The sequence below is a fragment of the Dama dama genome, chromosome 5 (assembly GCF_033118175.1).
Source record: "Dama dama isolate Ldn47 chromosome 5, ASM3311817v1, whole genome shotgun sequence".
In the NCBI taxonomy this organism is placed as follows: Eukaryota; Metazoa; Chordata; class Mammalia; order Artiodactyla; family Cervidae; genus Dama; species Dama dama.
The window spans coordinates 257,235-274,108 of record NC_083685.1 but is presented as its reverse complement, the minus strand read 5'-3'; the positions used below and the strand labels follow the sequence as shown (position 1 = coordinate 274,108).

The window sequence follows — 16,874 nt, the reverse complement described above, 5'->3', positions numbered from 1 at the left end:
TTAATGTTTTTTATCAGTGTTTTTCTGGTTTTTAAGTCACAAATAGCAGGCACTCAACAGCAGTCCCCTACTGCTGCCAAAGGCCAGTCCCAGAGCTGTTACTCGAGGGCTGCAGTGCCCAGGGAGGGGCTCCAGGCATGGCGGGCGGGCGGGGCACGTGTAGCCAGCCCCTGCTCGCTGCCTCCAGGATCTCTGTGCGGGCTGTCCCCGAGCGCTGGCCCCACTCAGGGCCCAGGGAAGCCCCTGCAGCCTTGGGGCCAGACTCCCTGCCCTGAGCCCCCTCCTCGCCCGTCCGCATTCCTTGGGGGGCCCCGCTGGCCCCAGAGCAATGCCGGGTGCCCTGGCCTGGGCCTCCCGGGCGTGCACTGCACACAGCACCATGTCAGGAAGCTAACTCGCCTGGGAGTTAGGAGCAGGGAGCCAGGGCCGGAGGGGGAGGCGCCGCCCGCCCTGCCACCAGAGGGCTTCCAGCTTCACAGCAGGGTCTGCACGGGCACCCAGAGGCCCCTTCCCGTGGTCTCTTCAGAGGTCAGACCCTAAGAGCAAACAGCCGGGCCCAGGCCCTGCGGACAGAAAGGGGAAGCCTGAGCAGCCCTGGGGATGGCCACTGGGGGAAGGCGGGTCTCAGGGGTCCCTGTGCTGGGGCGTTGGAAGGTGCGGGGGGATCAGCCCTGCTCTCGCCCTGTGACCTCCAGGCTCCGATGGCCCAGGGCCCCCCCACCTGCCCCCTGCCCTGGGCTTCCCTCTGCTGAGGTCGGGCGGCCCTGCAGGAAGCGTGCAGGGAGAGCAGGGCAGGCAGGCAGCAGCACGAGGAGGAGGCCCCACCCTGACACAGAACCCAGAGGGGACATACCGGGCATGCAAGCTAGACCCAGGAGTCGACAGGCTGAGGCCTGGCGTCCCCCACGGCGTCCACCAGCCTGACCGCAGGCCTGCTGGGCCCGGGCAGAGGAGCCTTCCTGCTGGGGTCGGGCTGCAGCGGGCGGGCAGTGGGCAGGCGGGCGTTAGAGGCAGAACGCAGCAGGTTAGTATGAGCTGGCGGGTGGGAGCTGGGCTGGTCAGCAGGGCAGGGGTGGGTGCCAGGGGAGGGCTGAGCGCCAATGGGGCTTGGGGATGCAGGAGCAGGCGCAGAGCAGGTGGCGGGGCTGCCGTGGGGGCAGGACCGAGCAGGGAGGGTGTGGATGCAGCCTCGGACAGGGCCCGCCCTCCCGGCGTGTGCGAGGGTTCCCCAGGCAGGAGAGCCACAGCCCTGCCCCAGGCCCACTCCCCGCCACCCCTCCCGGACATGCCACCTCTCCGGACATCTGCCCAAGGCCACTCACTTTCAACGGCTCCTTCTCAGAGACCTCCCCTGCAGGGTCACTGCCTCGAGCCCTGCGCTCCCTCCTGTCCACAGTGGAGTAGCCATCTGCGGGGCGGAGGCAGAGGAGACCCTGAGGCAGGCACGGAGGTGTGGCTGTCCCTCAGCGTCCAGGGTGCACCGGGGAGGGCATCCGCCCAGACTCTGCTGAGCCGGGTCTTCTCATCTGTCCCCATTCCCCCTGCTGGCCACCCCCCACCCCCGCCCCAGCTCAGAGCCCTCCAGCCGCCCCTCAAGTGGCAGACCAAACAGTCTGGCTGGACAGTGACCCCTCCCTGGCTGCCCCGTCCCTCGCTCCCTGAGCACCCCTAAACCAAATCACTTTTCCAACCACACCTCCTTGGAAGGCCCTCCCCACACAAAGAGCAAGCAGCCTGCACCTGCCCGCACCTGGACCAAGTGCCTCCATGGGGATCATGTCCCGGCCGCCTGGCTTCTCACCGTCTGCAAGACATGAGTGGGTGGGTGGCTGGCTGCAGGTGGTGGCGGGGGCCCAGGCATGACCTCAGCCACTCGGTACCCTGTCACCAACATCTGTTCCCTGGCACAGCCGCCCCCAGCTTGGTGCCAAGGTGAACGCCCCAGGGGGAGAGGGTGTGAGAAGAGTGGGGGCCATCTTCCTGGAGGAAGGCCCACCTCCCTCCAGCCCTCCGCCGGCAGGAGGGGCACAACTGAACCTCGGGATGGGCCCCGGCCCCATACTCACCCAGGCTCTTTTCCACTAGTGGCAGCGTGCTGTCGTCCAAGCCTTCCGGACTCGGGGCTGACTTGGGGCCCCTGGCATTAGCAGCAGCTGACTGCGGCGGGGGAACACATACCAGACGGCATGGGTCAGGGCCCTGCCGCGGGGTAACTGGCCTGGCGAAGTGAGAGGAAGGGGCGGGCGGGCCTAACCTGGAAGCGTGCCTTGCTCCAGCCATCCTTCTGCAGGGCGCTGCGCAGCTCCTTGTAGCTCCACACCGTCTGCAGCACGTGCGACGCGGCCTTCGCCTCGCGCACCGATTGGCTGTGGCCCAGGCGGGGATCAGCATCTGCCCAGACCGCCGGCCCCGCCCACCACAAGCCACGCCCACCTACCGGCCCGCACTCCGCCCACCCACAGGCCCCGCCCCCTACCTGGGCCCCTCCCGCTCCACGCACCTAGGCCCCGCCCCCCGCCCCGCCCCTCCCGCTGCCGCGCCTGCACCCACCTGGAGGTGCCCAGTGCCACCAGCGCGGGCACGCCTCGTGCTTGCAGCAGCGAGCGCGCGTTGTCCAGACTGTCGGACACGATCTCGTGGATGGTGTTGAGCACGGCCACCACCGTGTCCTCCTCCAGGCGGGCACCGGGCCGGGCGGGTGCCTGCACGCTGCGCACGTTTCGCACGAGCTCAGCCATGGCGTAGCTCCCTGCGGGCACCGGGCGGCGGGGGGGAGGGGCGGTGAGGCCGCGCCAGCGGGGTGGGGGGCCCGGGCCCCAGACCCCCGTGCCCGCACTCACCGATAAGGTCCTTGTTGCGCCGGTCCAGAGAGAGGTTGCGCAGAGCGATGGCGACTGCGCGCACCACCTTGTCGGTCTCTGACTGCAGCAGCTCCACCAGCACCGGCAGCCCGCGCTCCTTGCGCACCGCGGCGCGGATGTACGTGGCCCACTGCGGCGGGGGGCGGCGTGCTCAGCTGGGGCCGCGTCGCGCGCCCAGCGGCGCCCTGACCGCCCCGTCGAGCCGGACCTGCCCTCCCGCTGCGGACAAAGCCCGCCCCCAGCAGCTCCACCCCAAGCCTCCCTGTCCCGCCGGGCCTCTCACCACCCAGTTCCCGGCGCTGAGGTTCTGCAGGGCGCCGGCCGCGGCCTCCAGGGTATTGAAGTTGCGGCTCTCCGTCAGGAGGGACAAGTAGAGACGCACCACCTCGGGCTGGTACAGCAGCTCGAAGCCTGGGCACGGAGCGCCCCCGCCGCTGTCACGCATGCCGCCCTGTCACCCTCCCCCTCCTCGGCGCTCCTGGGGCAGCGGAGCCGGGGCCAAGGGCGGCTGTGACGTCACCGGGGGACGTTCCGCACCGACGTGTTCACCCTAGCCACCCGATAGGAAAAGCCTTCCCATTTCACAGGGAAGCAATGGAGGCTGGGAGAGGTCACGGGACCCGGCCGGGAAGTTGGGGGGGGGGGGGGGAGGAGGGCGTGGGCAGCAGCCAGGACTGCTCCCCTAGCAACAGGACTCAGACTGCCTAGCAACAGCCCCCCCACCCGCGCATCCTATGTTAGAGGCCTATTCTCCAAGCTGCAGCTGCTCAACCCCTCCTGGCCCCGCATCACTGGAGGCCCCAGCCCAGCAGCTGAGTCGCTCCGCGGTGCTCCAGGGCGGAGCAGGGAGCAGCCTTCCAGGTCTGTCCTCACACTGCGGCCTGTGTCCCCAGGCATCACCCGTCCCCCGTCCCTCACCCTGCATGTCATCACCCCTCCCCGATTCTGCCCCAACGCGCCAGGGTGCTCTGAATCAGCCTCCAAACCGGACCTGACCGCACCCCCCGGCGCCTCAGCCGGCACAGGAGGCCTTGCTGGTTAGCCCTGCCCTTCACTGAAGACCCTCGCTGCCATCCCCACCCGCTCCTCCACGCCCCCACCCCCATACCTGCCCGAAGTTACCTTGGCACAGGCCCTGATTCCCAGCCCTGAGCAGACGGCCCGGGGCTGGCACAGTCCTCTGGGAGCCCCGCCCCTGTGGGCCTCAGTTTCCCCACTAGGCCCCAAGGCCCTTCAGGCCAGCTCAGCAGCACAGACCTTCACCCCTGAACCAGCCTGGCCTCTGCACCCCCGCACTCACCCTTGGCAGCCTCAGTGCGCTTGGGCAGGTCCAGGGTGTCCGAGTTCCGGTCCATCTCCCCATCCCGCTTCCCTGGAACAGAAGGGCAGTGGAGGGTGAGATGAAGCCTGCAGGGCACAGGTGTGTGTCAGGCAGGGTCCAGAAGACACCCCCAGGTCAGAGACGGGCACCAGGAGGCTGGGAGCAGGGCGCCGTCCTGAGTTCAGGCAGATACGTCGGCCCAGAGGGCAGTGGTGGCCAGGACTCGTCTCCTACTGGGTGCTGGGAGCCGCTCTTCAGATCACCCCACAGCCTCCTTGGGGTCCCAGGGCATGAACTGAGGGGCCAGCAGCCCAGGCTGGGCAGGCGCAGACGGGGTCAGGGCATGCCGGGCTGCGGTGAAGCAGGCCTGGGGCCAACAGTGCCACTTGTGGTGGCCAGGCCCAGGCCTGGGCTCTGGCAGCCAGGAGATACCCCACTAACCTGCCAGCCAAGGGCCAGTTAACCACCTCCCAGCCCCTCCACCCAGACAGGAACCCCTCCTTCGTGGAAGGCAGAGCTGAGATCAGACAGCTGGGCCTGGCTCTGCCTAGCCTCCTGGGGCCTTTGCGTGCTCCCGTTGTCTGCACCATGCCTCAGATGCTCTGTCGGAGGGCAGACTCTCTCCCCAGGGCCCTGAGGATGGATGTGCCCGGCCCTGTCCACCCTGGTCTCCCCCCACCCAGGGCCGAGGCTGAGGTTTTACAGAGGGACAGCCCCTCAGCCTCCCAGCCAGCCCCAGGCTGACATTCCTGCCGTTGTCATGGAGATGGCTGCCCAGGGAAGGGAGGGGCCTTTCTGTGGACGCAGGTCCTGCGGTTGTCATGGAGATGGCTGCCTGAGCAATGGGGGGTCCCTGGTGCCCACTGCACCCGCCAGGCCTGCATGCAGGCCGAGCAGGGACTCACCTTGATGGAACCACTCTTCTGGGCGGCCGAGGAAGCACGGGAGAGAGGAGAGGAGCCTGAGCGGGCAGCACCCCATGCCCCCCCAGGGTCAGGCGGGAGTTTCAGCCCGATCACTCCTGGGGGAGTGACCCCATGGGCGACGGGGTCAGGAAAGGCCACGCAGTGGGCGGGCAAGCGCGGCACAGACCCCTGGCAGCTGCGCTGGAGGCGGGGATGGAGTGAGGCGGGTGGGTGCTACCCCCCTGGGGTCCTCGGGCACCCTGCCAACGCCAGAAGGCGGTGATGTCCAAACGTGAGTCCCCAGAACCCTTCCTGGAGCTGAAGGTCTGGGTCCAGGCACCAAAGAAGACCACTGCACAGGTTCCCTCCTGCCTGCCCCTGGGTGCCCCGCTTGGCTCCCTGACCGTGACCCCCGTGGGTGTGGAGGGCATTCAGCTCAGCGGGGCTGGGATCCGAGAGCCGAACCCCAGTGCCGCCCACACACCTTTGGCCTTCTTGCCACCGAAGCAGCCAGCGTCTTCCCTGCTCCGGCGCTGGGCGCTCCCGGAACTACCTGAGGGCCCGGGCTCGGCCTCCTGGTACCTTTCGGCCCCCGGCACCTCCTTATGCACGTGGTAGGAGAGGTTCCGGACAATGCACACGCAGTTCTCCACCGACTGTGGGGAGAGGGGGCGAGCGGCGCTGACCCTCTGGGGTGCATGCCGTGGCCCATGAAGGCGGGAGGGGCCGGGGACCCTTGGGGTGAGACCCAAGGACGCATCTGAGGGGGAGGAGAGCACCTCCCACTTGTGGACCATGTGCCCGCCCCCTACTGCCCAAGTGCTCTAGGGCTCCTGTTCAGACCCCAGCCCTTTGTGGGGGCTGCGAGTCTGGCCCTTCCCAGGGCTCCCTGCCCACCTTGTTGTCCGTGTCCTTCCTGCCCACGGCCGACTGCAGGGCATGCAGCAGGGCGTCCACCAGCCCGTCACACTCGCGGAGCCGCCGCCGGGCCTCTGCGCCGTCCGAGCTCACGTTCCTGGGAGGCCGAGAGTGAGCCTGAGGCCTGGCTCCTGCGGGGACTCCCCCCACCAGCCCTGGGGTCTTGTCTGCAGAAATGCCCCACACAGTCAGGGCTGCCAGCAGATGAGGGAGCCTGGCAGTTAATGGCAGACCGCAGGACCTGGGCCAGGGGCCCACCTGCACCCACGTTGGGGGGGGGGGGCTCCTCTGACTCCCAGACGCCTGAGTCTGTGCAACTCAGGGCTCTACCTCTCAGGGACCCCACAGGGGGTTACCCCGAAGGACAGGCAGGACCGAGGGGACCTGGATCTGCGAGCCCCAGCACTCTGCCTGGCCGTGGCAGAGCTCCGTGGATGGACACAGACGTGCAGAGCAGGCCCGTTCTCGGACCTGGGCAGGCGCCGTGACCAGTGTGACCAGCTCTGAGGCCGAGGTCTGGGTGGCGAGCCGCCCTGCACGTTATCTGGGACACGGGGATGTCCCTGGGGCACAGGCCAGCTGGGCGCCCAGCTCCCATCTCCTGGGCAGGGAAGAGCCCTGGCAGCTATGAGGGCTCACACCTCAGGCAGCCTGACGTGTTCTTGAAGACGGTTGTCCACTCGGCGTCCCGTGGCTTGGAGTCCTCGTTGGGCTCTGGCTCCCAACCTGAGTTCGGCACGATGACCTCATGGGTCAGCGTCTGCAGGCCGTGGTCGATGATGACCATCTTCAGGGGCTCGTAGGATGACAGATTCCAGAGCGTACCTGTGGGCACCATCAATCTGTCCAGGCTGACCGCAGGCTCTGTCTGCCCTTCCTCCCCAGGGGGCCTGCTCAGGAACCCCCTCCCTGCCCAGCTTAGCCCGGCTCACATCAGCCATGGCGAGAGGCTGCGGGCACTCTGGCACGGGGGGAGGGGAAGGAGCCCCCAGGGGCCGGGACATGGGAGGGGCTGGCAGGTGCACCCCCTCCCAGCCACCCAGGCAGCTGGGACTGTGCTCCAGGGCCAAGAGGTGGTCGTCAGGTGACCCCCACCCGGCCACAGGTCCACCACTTCCCTCCCAGGGGAGGACCAGGGAGGGAGGGCCGGAGGACTCCTGGCGGGCACACGGGAGCTAGGGGTGCGGGCGCCTCACCTGTGACGAGCTCGCGGACCTCGCTGTCCCGCGCGGCCCGCAGCAGGCGTACCAGGGCGGGCACGCCGCCGCAGTCCCGGATGGCGGCCTTGTTGTCGGCATCCCGGCCATAGGAGAGGTTCCGCAGCGCCCCGCAGGCCCGGCGCCGCACCTCCGCGCGCGGGTGGTCCAGCAGGGCCACGAGCAGCGGCAGCCCCCGCAGCTGCCGCACGCGACGCTTGACGGCCTCGTTCTCGAAGCACAGGTGCTGCAGGTAGGCGGCTGCGTTGGCCTTCACAGGGTCCACGGGGTGCCGCAGCATGGCCAGCACTTCGGGCAGCTCGGGGTCCCGCCAGCGCGGCTCCTTGCGGGCACTGTCCACCGAGGGCGAGCGCCGCACTGCCCGCTCCAGGCTGCCCAGGCTGCCGCGTTCTGGCTGCGCCAGGGGTGCCGCAGTGGCCGGGAAGGGCGGCCGCTCCTCCATCAGCTCGCCGCCGTCGTCCGCCACGTCCTCGTAGGCCCTGGGTGAGCGAGCACGCACGTGACTGTCCCCTTGTGGCTGCGGCCCTGCCCCTGTGCAATCGCACTGGCTGTTGGGCAGGTTGTCCCTAGACCCGGGGAGCTCGCTAACTCCCGCCACCAGGCAGAACCCCAACTCCCGGCTGAATGTTTCTGTGAAACACCAGGATGGGGTCCCACCTCCCGTGAGGCCCACGTGCACCCCCTGCACACAGCCTTCCTGGTAGGACCACGTGAGGGGACACCAGGCCCAGGGTCAGATGTCCAACCCCCTTCCCGGTGAGAGGCTGTGGCTAGGCAAGTGTCTCGCCTGTGGGCATGTTCCCACTCGCAGATGGAGATGCTGAGAGCAGGAGAGACAGAACAAGAGGTGCCGGAGAGAAGGGAAGGGCCGGGGCTTGGGTTCTGGGCACCCCTGTGCACGGGCAGGGGTCTGGCCCAAGCTCAGACAGACGCCCTGAGCTCATATCTCCGGGGCCATCTAGCTGGAGCGGGGACGGAAGGTGCAGCTGCGTCACCAGCTTCTCTGGCTCCAGACCCGCACGAGGGGACCCAGTGCAGCCCCCCAGGCCCGAACCCGCCCTTGCCGCTGTCCCTGAGAAGAGCCAAGGCTGATCCCGCAGCGAGACTGCCCGGGTGGTACCCTGGCAGGGGGTGCAGGGCGGACTTCTTGGAGGCGGCGGCAAGGCACAGGGCTCACCTGGAGCGCAGGCCCCGCCCACAGTCCAGCCTCCTCCGCGCGGCGGTGCCGTAGTCCGGCTCCAGCTCCAGGGCCCCCTCTTCGTCGGCGGCCAGGCTGCGAGCGTCGTCTTCCAAGCCATACGGCTCTGCCTGGAACCGCTCGGGCTGTGAGCGGCCAGCCGGCAGCCCCGGCTCCGGCCCCGTGGGGAAGGCCTCCCGGCGGCCGGGCAGGGTGAAGCAGCCATCGCCGGGGCCCGGACCCGAGGGGCCTCCGCGTGGGGGCCGGATGCCCAGCCCTCGAGACAGGCTTCCGTAGCCGGGGACGTCGCGGGGCTCTTCGGGAAAGCCGCCCCCGCCGCCGAGGCAGGTGCGGGAGAGCGTGGCTGCCTGGCCGCCCCCACGCAGCAGGAAGTGCCGGTCCAGGGGGCCGTCGGTGAAGGGGCCCAGGGGGGGCCCGCCGTCCAGCAAGGGGAGGCCGTCGGGGCCCACGGGCACCTGGCGCAGGGTTCTCGTGGTCACCGTCTTGACTGTCTTGGTGACCTGGTGGGTAAGGGGGCGGCCGGTGGGAGGGCAGCCCAGGAGACCAGGGCGACTCGGCCCTGCGCCTGACGCCGGGCCGCGCGGGAGGCGGGGCGCCGCGTACCTTGGTCTCCGTGCGGCGTGTGGTGCCGTCTTCGGATGTGACGATGGACACGTGGGAGGTGGGGGTGCCCGGGTCCTCCTCCACCGTCACGGTCTCTTCCAGCACCTCGGGCGCCTCCGGCATCGTGGCCAGCGAGACCTGGCTGCCCGGGCTCTGCTCCTGGGCGAGGGGGCAGGTGTCGGCAGGACAGCCCCGAGCTCACCAGCCCTGGGCACGGACGCCTCCCCGCTCCGCCTCTCGCCCTGGGCCCTTCTCAGCCCCGGGCAGCACGTTCCCGTTCCCGCCTCTGACAGCAGAGGGGCTGGTTCTGCCCCCCACCCACGCGGGCGGGGGGCGGGGGAGCCTCCGAGGGCTGAGCTAGTGGGTAAAACCCAGCCCCCAGCGCGGTGTGCAGCCTCGGGGGCCCCGTTGGGGCTGTGCGGCTGGGCTGCTGCTGCTCCGGGAGGCTCAGGCGCCAGCGGGACACTCGTGATCCCTGGCGGGGCCACCTCCCTGCCCACCTCAGAAGCCCTGAGCGCAGAGGGTTGCAGGTTTGGCACCATTCACCAGCTCCCGGAGGCCACACCCAGGCTCCTGCCACCCCCAGGACCTGCGGACGCCCTCGCAGGACAGAAATACCCAGTTCCCAGAAAGCCCTGCGCACCCAGAGCAACAAAATACCCTGGGTCCTTCCGGCCGGACGCTGGGGGCTGCTGCAGGGGCAGGGCCTCCCTCGGGCCAGGGGCCGGTGCCTGCTCCCCGAGACCTGGTGCCAGATCAGGGCCCAGGGAGGCTGGATCCAGGCCAGCGGGGCCCAACCGACCCTGGAAGGGAGCCCTGGTGTCCCCTCCCTGCTCCCTGCCCTGGTCTCCCCAGCTGGGCCCTCAGCTCTCAGCCCCCATTGCCAACATCCCCGCAGACAAGACGGCGCTGCACAGGGGCGCTTCTGAAGGCCATGGGCCTGCAGGTCAGACTTTCTTGAGGATAAACTGAAGCTTACAGAGGACAGGCCAGCCCACAGCACGGCTGGGCCGGACCCCTGCCGTGCTGAGCAGCATGAGGTCCCCCCTGCCTGCACCAGCACCCAAGGACCAGCCTCTGGCCAGGAGGGGCAGCAGCTGAGATCCAAGCCTTAGTGGGTGGCGTGGGGGCACACACTCCCGGGTCAGTAGGAGACCGGGCCCTGCTCCACGGCCAGGTCCGTGCCCAATGGGTGGGGTCCTGTCCTAAAGGTATGCATGTCCCCCAGCTGCACACAGTGCTGGGGTTGGGGCCTCCTCGGGGTCCAGGGGGAGCCTGGAGGACCAGCCCGCAGGCTCTGATGCCAGGGGCCACAGAACGTGCCCTTCCTCCAGAAGCAGGGCCCCGAGGATGGGTGTGGTTTTATAAAGTGACGCTGAGGCTTGACGGAGGGCAGAGTATGAGCAGGATGTGTGCACTGCTAGCAGGACCCCAGCACTCGGGGAAAGCCTTCCTGGCCACACGTCACCCCTCGTGGGCCTCAGCCTGGCGGCACCTCCACAGTCCTAGAGAGCAAGCAGCATGCCCGCCGGGGTCCCAGCCCGGAGGATGGAGGCCGCCCCCCAAGGAAGAGAAGCAGACTGAGGCCTGCGGTGGGGACACGGGCCGTTGGCCCAGCAGAACGGCCTGGCTCTTGTCTGAGGGCCCTGGGGAGCCAGGGCGGTGCAGGGGTGACCTGCAGACCCTCAGCACCCCCCCACCACCGCATCTGCACTGGACAACGGAGGGGCATGAATGTGGCCGGCAGTGGGCGCTCTGCTGGCACAGGGGGCTGGGGGCTAGGGGCTGGCCTGGGCAGCGAGGCCCCAGGCTCTGGCGCCGGGAGGAGGGAGGGGCAGGGAGTCCAGGACCCTGTGTGGTAGGGCCTTGGGGAGGTGTGTGTACATTTGCGTGTGTTAACTCTCTCCCAGAAGAGGCTCCGCCCCGCCAGGCTTGCGCTGCTGGGAGGGCACAGGGGCTGAGCCTGTGCTGGGTGCCTGGCTGCCCAGCCTGCAGACAGTGCGCTGGGGGCCGAGGGGGTGGGGTCCAGGGCAGCCAGGAGCCCAGGGAGGCCTGGCGGCCCTGCGGCAGCTCCCACCAACACCCAGTAGCCGGATCCCGAGGCCCCGAGAGCTCCCGCTGGCAAGTGACCTCAGGGAGCTAAAAACGGCGATGACTTCACCGGGGCAGGCGGGCATGGAGGCGGCAGCCTGAGTCAGCCAGGGAGCATGGGGAGGCCCGGCCCCCGTACACACACCTGGGCACACGCATGCAGACAGGGACCTGGACACACGTGTACACTCACACATGCGTGCAAAAGCACCCAACCCAGATCCTGGGCTCTCCCAACAGCACCTATCACCCACACCCCCATGATACCACCGCCCCGCCTTCTACCTGTGCCTCCAGGCTCCCTCAGCACCCCCGGCATCCACCATAGGGACGATAGGAGCTGGTAGGTCAGGGAGCCAAGGCCTGAGGGCCGTGGGGACCCAAGGTTGACCCATGGCTGGTGCCTCCGAAACAGCTCTGGGGTGAGGACGTGGGGTCACTGACTGCCCTCCAGGACATGGTCGGCGCTCACCAGAGGCTGTGGACCAGCCTGCCTGCACCCCTGTCTGGCTCCAGGCCCAGCTGCAGGGCCCCGTGTCCCGTGTCCACCTACCCAGGCCAGCTGAGCCTCAGGGACCCCCAGCACTGCAGCCCCAGACCTCCCTCATACCCTGGACACAGAGCCTCCCTCCCCCCCACCCCACATCCCGCCAGTCCCGTCCACCGCCTTTCCACCCTGTCCTTAGCCCGGGCCCCACCCTTGCCTCTCATGCTGGGATAATTGTCCAGCCTCCCGTCACCTCTCCCCTGAGCCCAGATCAGTTCCATTGTCCTCCTGTCCATAGTGACTGGGTCCACAGCCCCTGGGCCTGGCCCAGCAAGGGGCTGTGTCCAGGCCTGGGGTTTCCCATGAGCTCCTGGAGCTTGTGCACAGTGTCTGGCCCAGGATGCCAAGCCAGGAGCCAGAGTGACCAACACCCCACTGCTCTCAAGAGGTTCCCCAGGGCCCAGAGCTAGAGGGCCCTGGGCCGGCTACACATCTGGGCTCAGCTTCCTCACATGGAAACAGGAGGAAGCCAGGTGTCCAGGCTGTGGGACAGGGGAATAATGCCAGTCCTGCCTTTGTGACCAGATCTAGGGTGTGCGGGGCATAGAAAAGTGACCTGGGGGACAAGGCAAAAGCCCAAAGCAGCCTCTAGGGGCACGTGCGGCGATGGCAGGAGGGCCCAGGAAACAAGTGCAGTCACAGCTGGGGGCCTGGACAGCGGTCCCGGGTGTGTGGATCCACCCCCACTGCCTGCCTTCCCCAGAGGGGCACTCAGTCTCCGTCATGAAGATCAGAATGTGGGGTGCCCACAACCCCACTGCGACACACAGGGGATGGGTTACAGCCGGTGTCCAGCCGTAACAACCCCCTGTCCAGGCCCCGGAGCACGAGATGGCTGCTGAATGACGTTCCTCCAGCCCCTCACCCAGCGTGGCGATCCTGGTAGGGTCTAGGCCAGGCCCCGCAAAGCCTCTGCCCCCAGGGAGCAAGTTCTTGGCCACGACAGACGCCCTCTCCCTTGGTGCCCAGAACGGCAGGCCTAGCCTGGCTGACTAGGAGCTCACCCCTCCACAGCAGCACTCCACCTGCAAGTGCACAGCCCCAGGCCAAGTAACCAGAGGACACGGGGCGGTGGGTGTCCTGCAGACTAGGGGAGCCAGCCTGTGGGCGACAGCAGGGTGGGCTTTCCCCTAACCCAACTTCCCCGAGCCCAGCCCACAACCATCAGCCACATGGTGGCCCCAGATGCCTTCGGTGCCCCTGAACTGGCCCCTCGGTCTCTGGAACCAGCAGGCACCTAGCTGTCCAGCTGGGCAGGTATCCAGACTCACCTCTTGCCCCTCCCCTCTGCCTCAGTTTCCATGCCTGTGAGTGCACCACCCCACACACTCTGAGCAAGCGTGCAGGCTACCCAGGAGCCTTCCCCGGTGCTGGTCCTAGGAGGACACCCCCCTCCGCCTCCGCACGTGGGCAGGGCAGGCCCCCAGCCCTTGCTCCACGTGCGCTGCCGCGGCAGACCTGCTTCCATTAGAATCCCAAAGCTCCTGCGCGGCCCCGCGAGCCGGGGCCCTAGGAACGTGGGGGAGGCCTAGCCGCTCCGCCCTCTCTAGACGCGGCCTCCCTCCTGCAGCAGAGGTGCCGCTCCAGGAGGCCCTGCCCACCACCCTGTCCCAGGCACCTGTCCGGGGCGCTGGCCGGGGTGCGCCCGCGGCCCCCCGCCTTTATGGCCCCGGCCCCAGCCCGCTCTCCGCACCCCCCGGCGGCGCGTCCACTCAGCCCTCACTCCCGGCCCCGGCCCCGGGGGCGCAGACAATAGCTGCCTCCGGCCGGCGGCTCCACAAACAAAAGCGGGTCCTCCCGGAGGGCCAGCGCCCCGCCCTCCGCCACCGGCCCCCGAGACGGAGCCCCCGCCCGGGACCAAGTTCCTTCCAACCTGTCTGAGTTCGGCCGGCATCGGGCCGGGCGCGGGGAGCGCGGGGAGGCGGCGGCGGTGGCTGCACCGGGATCGGCTCCGGTGCCTCGGCCGCTCAGCTGGGGCTTGGCCGACTCGCTCCCCGCGGGCGGACCTGGCTGAGCGGCGGGTAGCGGCCGACGGGCGGGGCGGGGCGACGAGGCGAGCGGCCAATCGGGCGGAGCCAAGCTGGGGCGGGGCGGCGAACAGCCAATGGGGCGGGGCCAAGCTGGGGTGGGGCGGAGCGAAACTGGGGCGGGGCGGCGAGCAGCCAATCGGGAGGGGCGGCGCCCGGAGGGGGCGGGGAGGGGCCGGGCCGGGCTCACCCACCGCCCCGGTGGCGGGTCAGGGCTCCCGGTCCCCACGTCCCTGCCGCGGGGCTGGCATTTTCCCGCTGATCCCTTCCCGAGCCTCGGTTTGCTCCCAGTGAAAGCGCTCCCCACCCCTGCAGGTGGCCCAGAGGCCTCTGAGACTTAAGGTCCCCCGCTCTGGGTCCCCCAGCCGCTGAGCGGTGTCATATCACAGGGCGGGGAGAGAGCACCACTGTTGGGTGTCTGGGTGAAGGCTGGCGGGCCTAGCTGGCTTCAGACCCTCTCCTCCCGCCTTTGACGTACTAAGCGGGGGCGGGGGCGGGGGCGGGGGCGGGGGTAGGTGGGAGGGAGGGCGGTTATCAGGGCTTCTGACCCGTCTGGGGGTGAACTCTCCGCCCCCCAGCAGGCCAGACCCCGGGAGTCTGGCTCCCCCTAAGGGAACACAGACCTGGGGGAGGCTCAGGGGGCTGGGCACGAGAGGGGGCCCTGGCCTGGGCTCTCTCTTTTCCACCCACTTCTCCCCAGACCCCATGCCCCTTCCAAGTCACACCAGCACACGGGCCACGCAGACAGCATGCTCAAGCTCTCTGGGTGTCCACTGCATGTCCTTCTAAGCCTCAGTTTCCCTTGAGTTGCTCCTCAGCACTGGCCCCTTTAACTCGTAGCCACGTGAGACAGGAGCAGAAGACGGGACCACTGCCCTGAGGGAACCTGGACGCTTCTGTGTGAGTAGTTCCTTCTCCCAAATTTCACCGTCTGCTAGTGCCCCGGCCACATCCCCATCTCAGCCTGGCCTTCAGTCAGGGCTACAGCATAGCCTCGGGGTCACGGCAGCCCCCACCCCTTGGCTCCCCAGCCCCAGCCGCCTGCCTGGCCACCAGCCTCCAAGCTTCATAGACCTGGGCTCTGACCCCGAGGACCAGGTCCAGGCAGCTGAGGGTCACAGGTGGGTCACCAGGCACCTCCTGCTGAGACGGGGCTGGGAGGCAGGTGCGGCGTGGAGGCCGCCAGGCCCGGCTGGCTACATGTGGCCTGGCCTTCCCAGTGTCCCCATCAGTCCTGCTAGTCTGATCTTAGCCTGAGAAACCATCTCCTGCCAAGAGACAGAATCCCAGGGGCAGGCCTGGAGGGCCCAGGGTGGGGAGGGGCAGTGGCCAGGGAGGGTGGTGGCCTTTCAGGCCAGGGCAGCTCCGGGCTCTGGGAACGTCTTCCTGCAGGGTCGTAGACTCTCAGCGCGCCCTCTGGGCTGGACGCCAGAGCCCTTTCTGGACTGGGAGGGCTGGAGCCTGGAAAGAGTGCTTGGCGCCCAAAGAGTAACCTTGGAGTCATGGGCTGCTGCTGTCCCCATGAGGCCCAGCCAGCTGTGTTGCTCCCCAAGTTTGTGGGTGCAGGCCTCACTGTCTGGAGTGCCCAGGGTCCAGGGGGCCGCGGGGCGGCCCTCATACCTAGACCCACTTGGCCTCAGCTCCAGCCTCTGTGAACCAACTGTGCAGCCACGTCAGCGCCAGCCAGCTTGGAAAGAGCTGCCCAACGTGTCCAGTCTGTGAAGAGGTGTCTTTGGCTCTGACCATGGACCTAGCTGGGCTGTGCATGCGGACTGCCCACCATCAGATGAGGACATCAAGGCTTGGGGAAGTCACTGGCCATGCTGCCCATCTGACCACAGGCCGCTGCTTCTGAGTCCCACACGCCCAGGCTGGGCAGCCAAGCCCGCTGGGCCAGTCTTGGGCCAGACCCATACCCTGCTCCCTCTACCTCCAGCCACAGAGGCCCGGGATCCCCACTCTGCCAGCGTGAGTCTGGCTCCCCTGAACCCTGCCAGAGCCCTGCCCTGCACCTCAGCCCATCACAGAGACCTCCATGCAAAGCGTTCCCTCCTTGGCCGACACCCCAAGAGCCAACCCCCACCTGTGGGTTTGGCAGTGGGGCACAGGTCACATGGGGAGGAGCCCAGGAGGCCTCACCGGATTGTCCACCCACAATTCAGAGTTTTCAGGCCAGGACCAGACCAGGCTCACCCCTCCTGGGGCTGTGCAGGGGCGATGGCCGTCATGCTCTGGGCAGCAGGCAGAGCCCAGCCTTGCCTGAGCCTCCCCGGCAGCTGGCCCGCTGATGGACGCAGCAGCAGCAAAGGCAGGGAGACTCTGTGAAAGCCAAACCCTCCGTGTGCCCAGGCTGAGTTCTGAGCCACCCAGGGCAGACCCTACCCAGCCGCCTGGGCCCCGGGGGCTCCCTCAGGTGGAAAGTGCCATTTTGAGGGTCTGGCTGTGTCCTGCCCCCTTGTCACATGATGTCCTGCACACCCAGGACATCACTTCCTTTCCCTCCTGAGGCCCCAGGAGGCCTCAAAATAAGCCGCTGTCTGCAGGCTTGTGGTCCACCGGGGTCCCGTGATTGTCTTCCCTCTGGGCCGAGTCCCGGGGCTAGTACCTGCAGAACCAGCTGTTGCCAGGCCATGGGCAGGGACTGCCCGCCGCCCGCGCCAGGCTGCTGGGCACGCTCCAGCTGCAGGGCAACATGACGCCGCTCCTGCTCCAGCGCCCGCGTTAGCCGCTCGAAGCGGGCCTCCTGCTCTCTCACCGAGGCCAGGATGGTGGCGGCCGAGCGCACGCTGCAGTCCTCCATGACCGGGGCGCCAGCTGTGGGCAGAGCAGAGCAAGTCAGGGTGAGGCCAGGGTGGGGGCCCGGGGAGGCGTTGTGGGCCCCCTGCCCACCCCACTCTCAGAGCACGTGACTCACGACCGAACCAGAGCGTGCAGCCCTCTGGAGAGACGCCACATTGATTAAATTCTAAATTAAAAACCATTAATCCAAGGCTGGCCGGAAGCAGCCGGCTCCCTCCCCGGGGCATGTGGGGCTTTGACCCAGGCTCCCTGCTTCCTGCCAGGCCCGGCAGAACCACGGGCCCTGAGCCCTCGGGGGAGGACCGGGGAGGGAAGGGAAAGTACGGAGGAACAGGCGTGACCAGCTCGCAGACCTCCCGGGCCCTCCGCTGACCACGGCACCCACCA

At 68.5% G+C, this 16,874-nt stretch overlaps 1 protein-coding gene across 4 annotated transcripts; it reads right to left on the bottom strand.

The window, feature by feature from the left end:
* Window position 1: 1 nt before the first annotated feature.
* ARVCF (ARVCF delta catenin family member) lies at window positions 2–16,489 on the bottom strand. Of its 4 annotated transcripts, XM_061141303.1 has the most exons (18): window positions 16,294–16,489; window positions 9,024–9,182; window positions 8,400–8,920; window positions 7,202–7,701; window positions 6,647–6,830; window positions 5,985–6,102; window positions 5,572–5,743; window positions 5,088–5,105; window positions 4,162–4,233; window positions 3,145–3,272; window positions 2,841–2,991; window positions 2,551–2,749; window positions 2,255–2,366; window positions 2,067–2,157; window positions 1,751–1,804; window positions 1,323–1,408; window positions 854–973; window positions 2–563 (listed from the first exon to the last, which is right to left on the bottom strand). In XM_061141303.1, exons 1-17 carry the CDS (start codon window positions 16,486–16,488, stop codon window positions 866–868), a joined length of 2,868 nt encoding a protein of 955 aa, XP_060997286.1. In that variant the 5' UTR covers window position 16,489; the 3' UTR covers window positions 2–563; window positions 854–865. The 4 variants fall into 4 exon arrangements, with proteins under 4 accessions (XP_060997286.1, XP_060997287.1, XP_060997289.1 ...); XM_061141304.1 differs by lacking the exon at window positions 5,088–5,105; XM_061141306.1 differs by lacking the exons at window positions 5,088–5,105; window positions 16,294–16,489 and adding an exon at window positions 13,535–13,646.
* Window positions 16,490–16,874: the final 385 nt, after the last annotated feature.

Excerpts from the sequence above, each read along its gene's own strand:
- ARVCF (XM_061141303.1), bottom strand. The coding sequence starts at position 16,488 with ATGGAGGACTGCAGCGTGCGCTCGGCCGCCACCATCCTGGCCTCGGTG. Across the intron at positions 2,158-2,254 it reads GGAGCAAGGCACGCTTCCAG|TCAGCTGCTGCTAATGCCAG; the intron begins GTTAGGCCCGCC and ends CCCCCGCCGCAG. Across the intron at positions 1,409-1,750 it reads CATGGAGGCACTTGGTCCAG|ATGGCTACTCCACTGTGGAC; the intron begins GTGCGGGCAGGT and ends TCCGCCCCGCAG.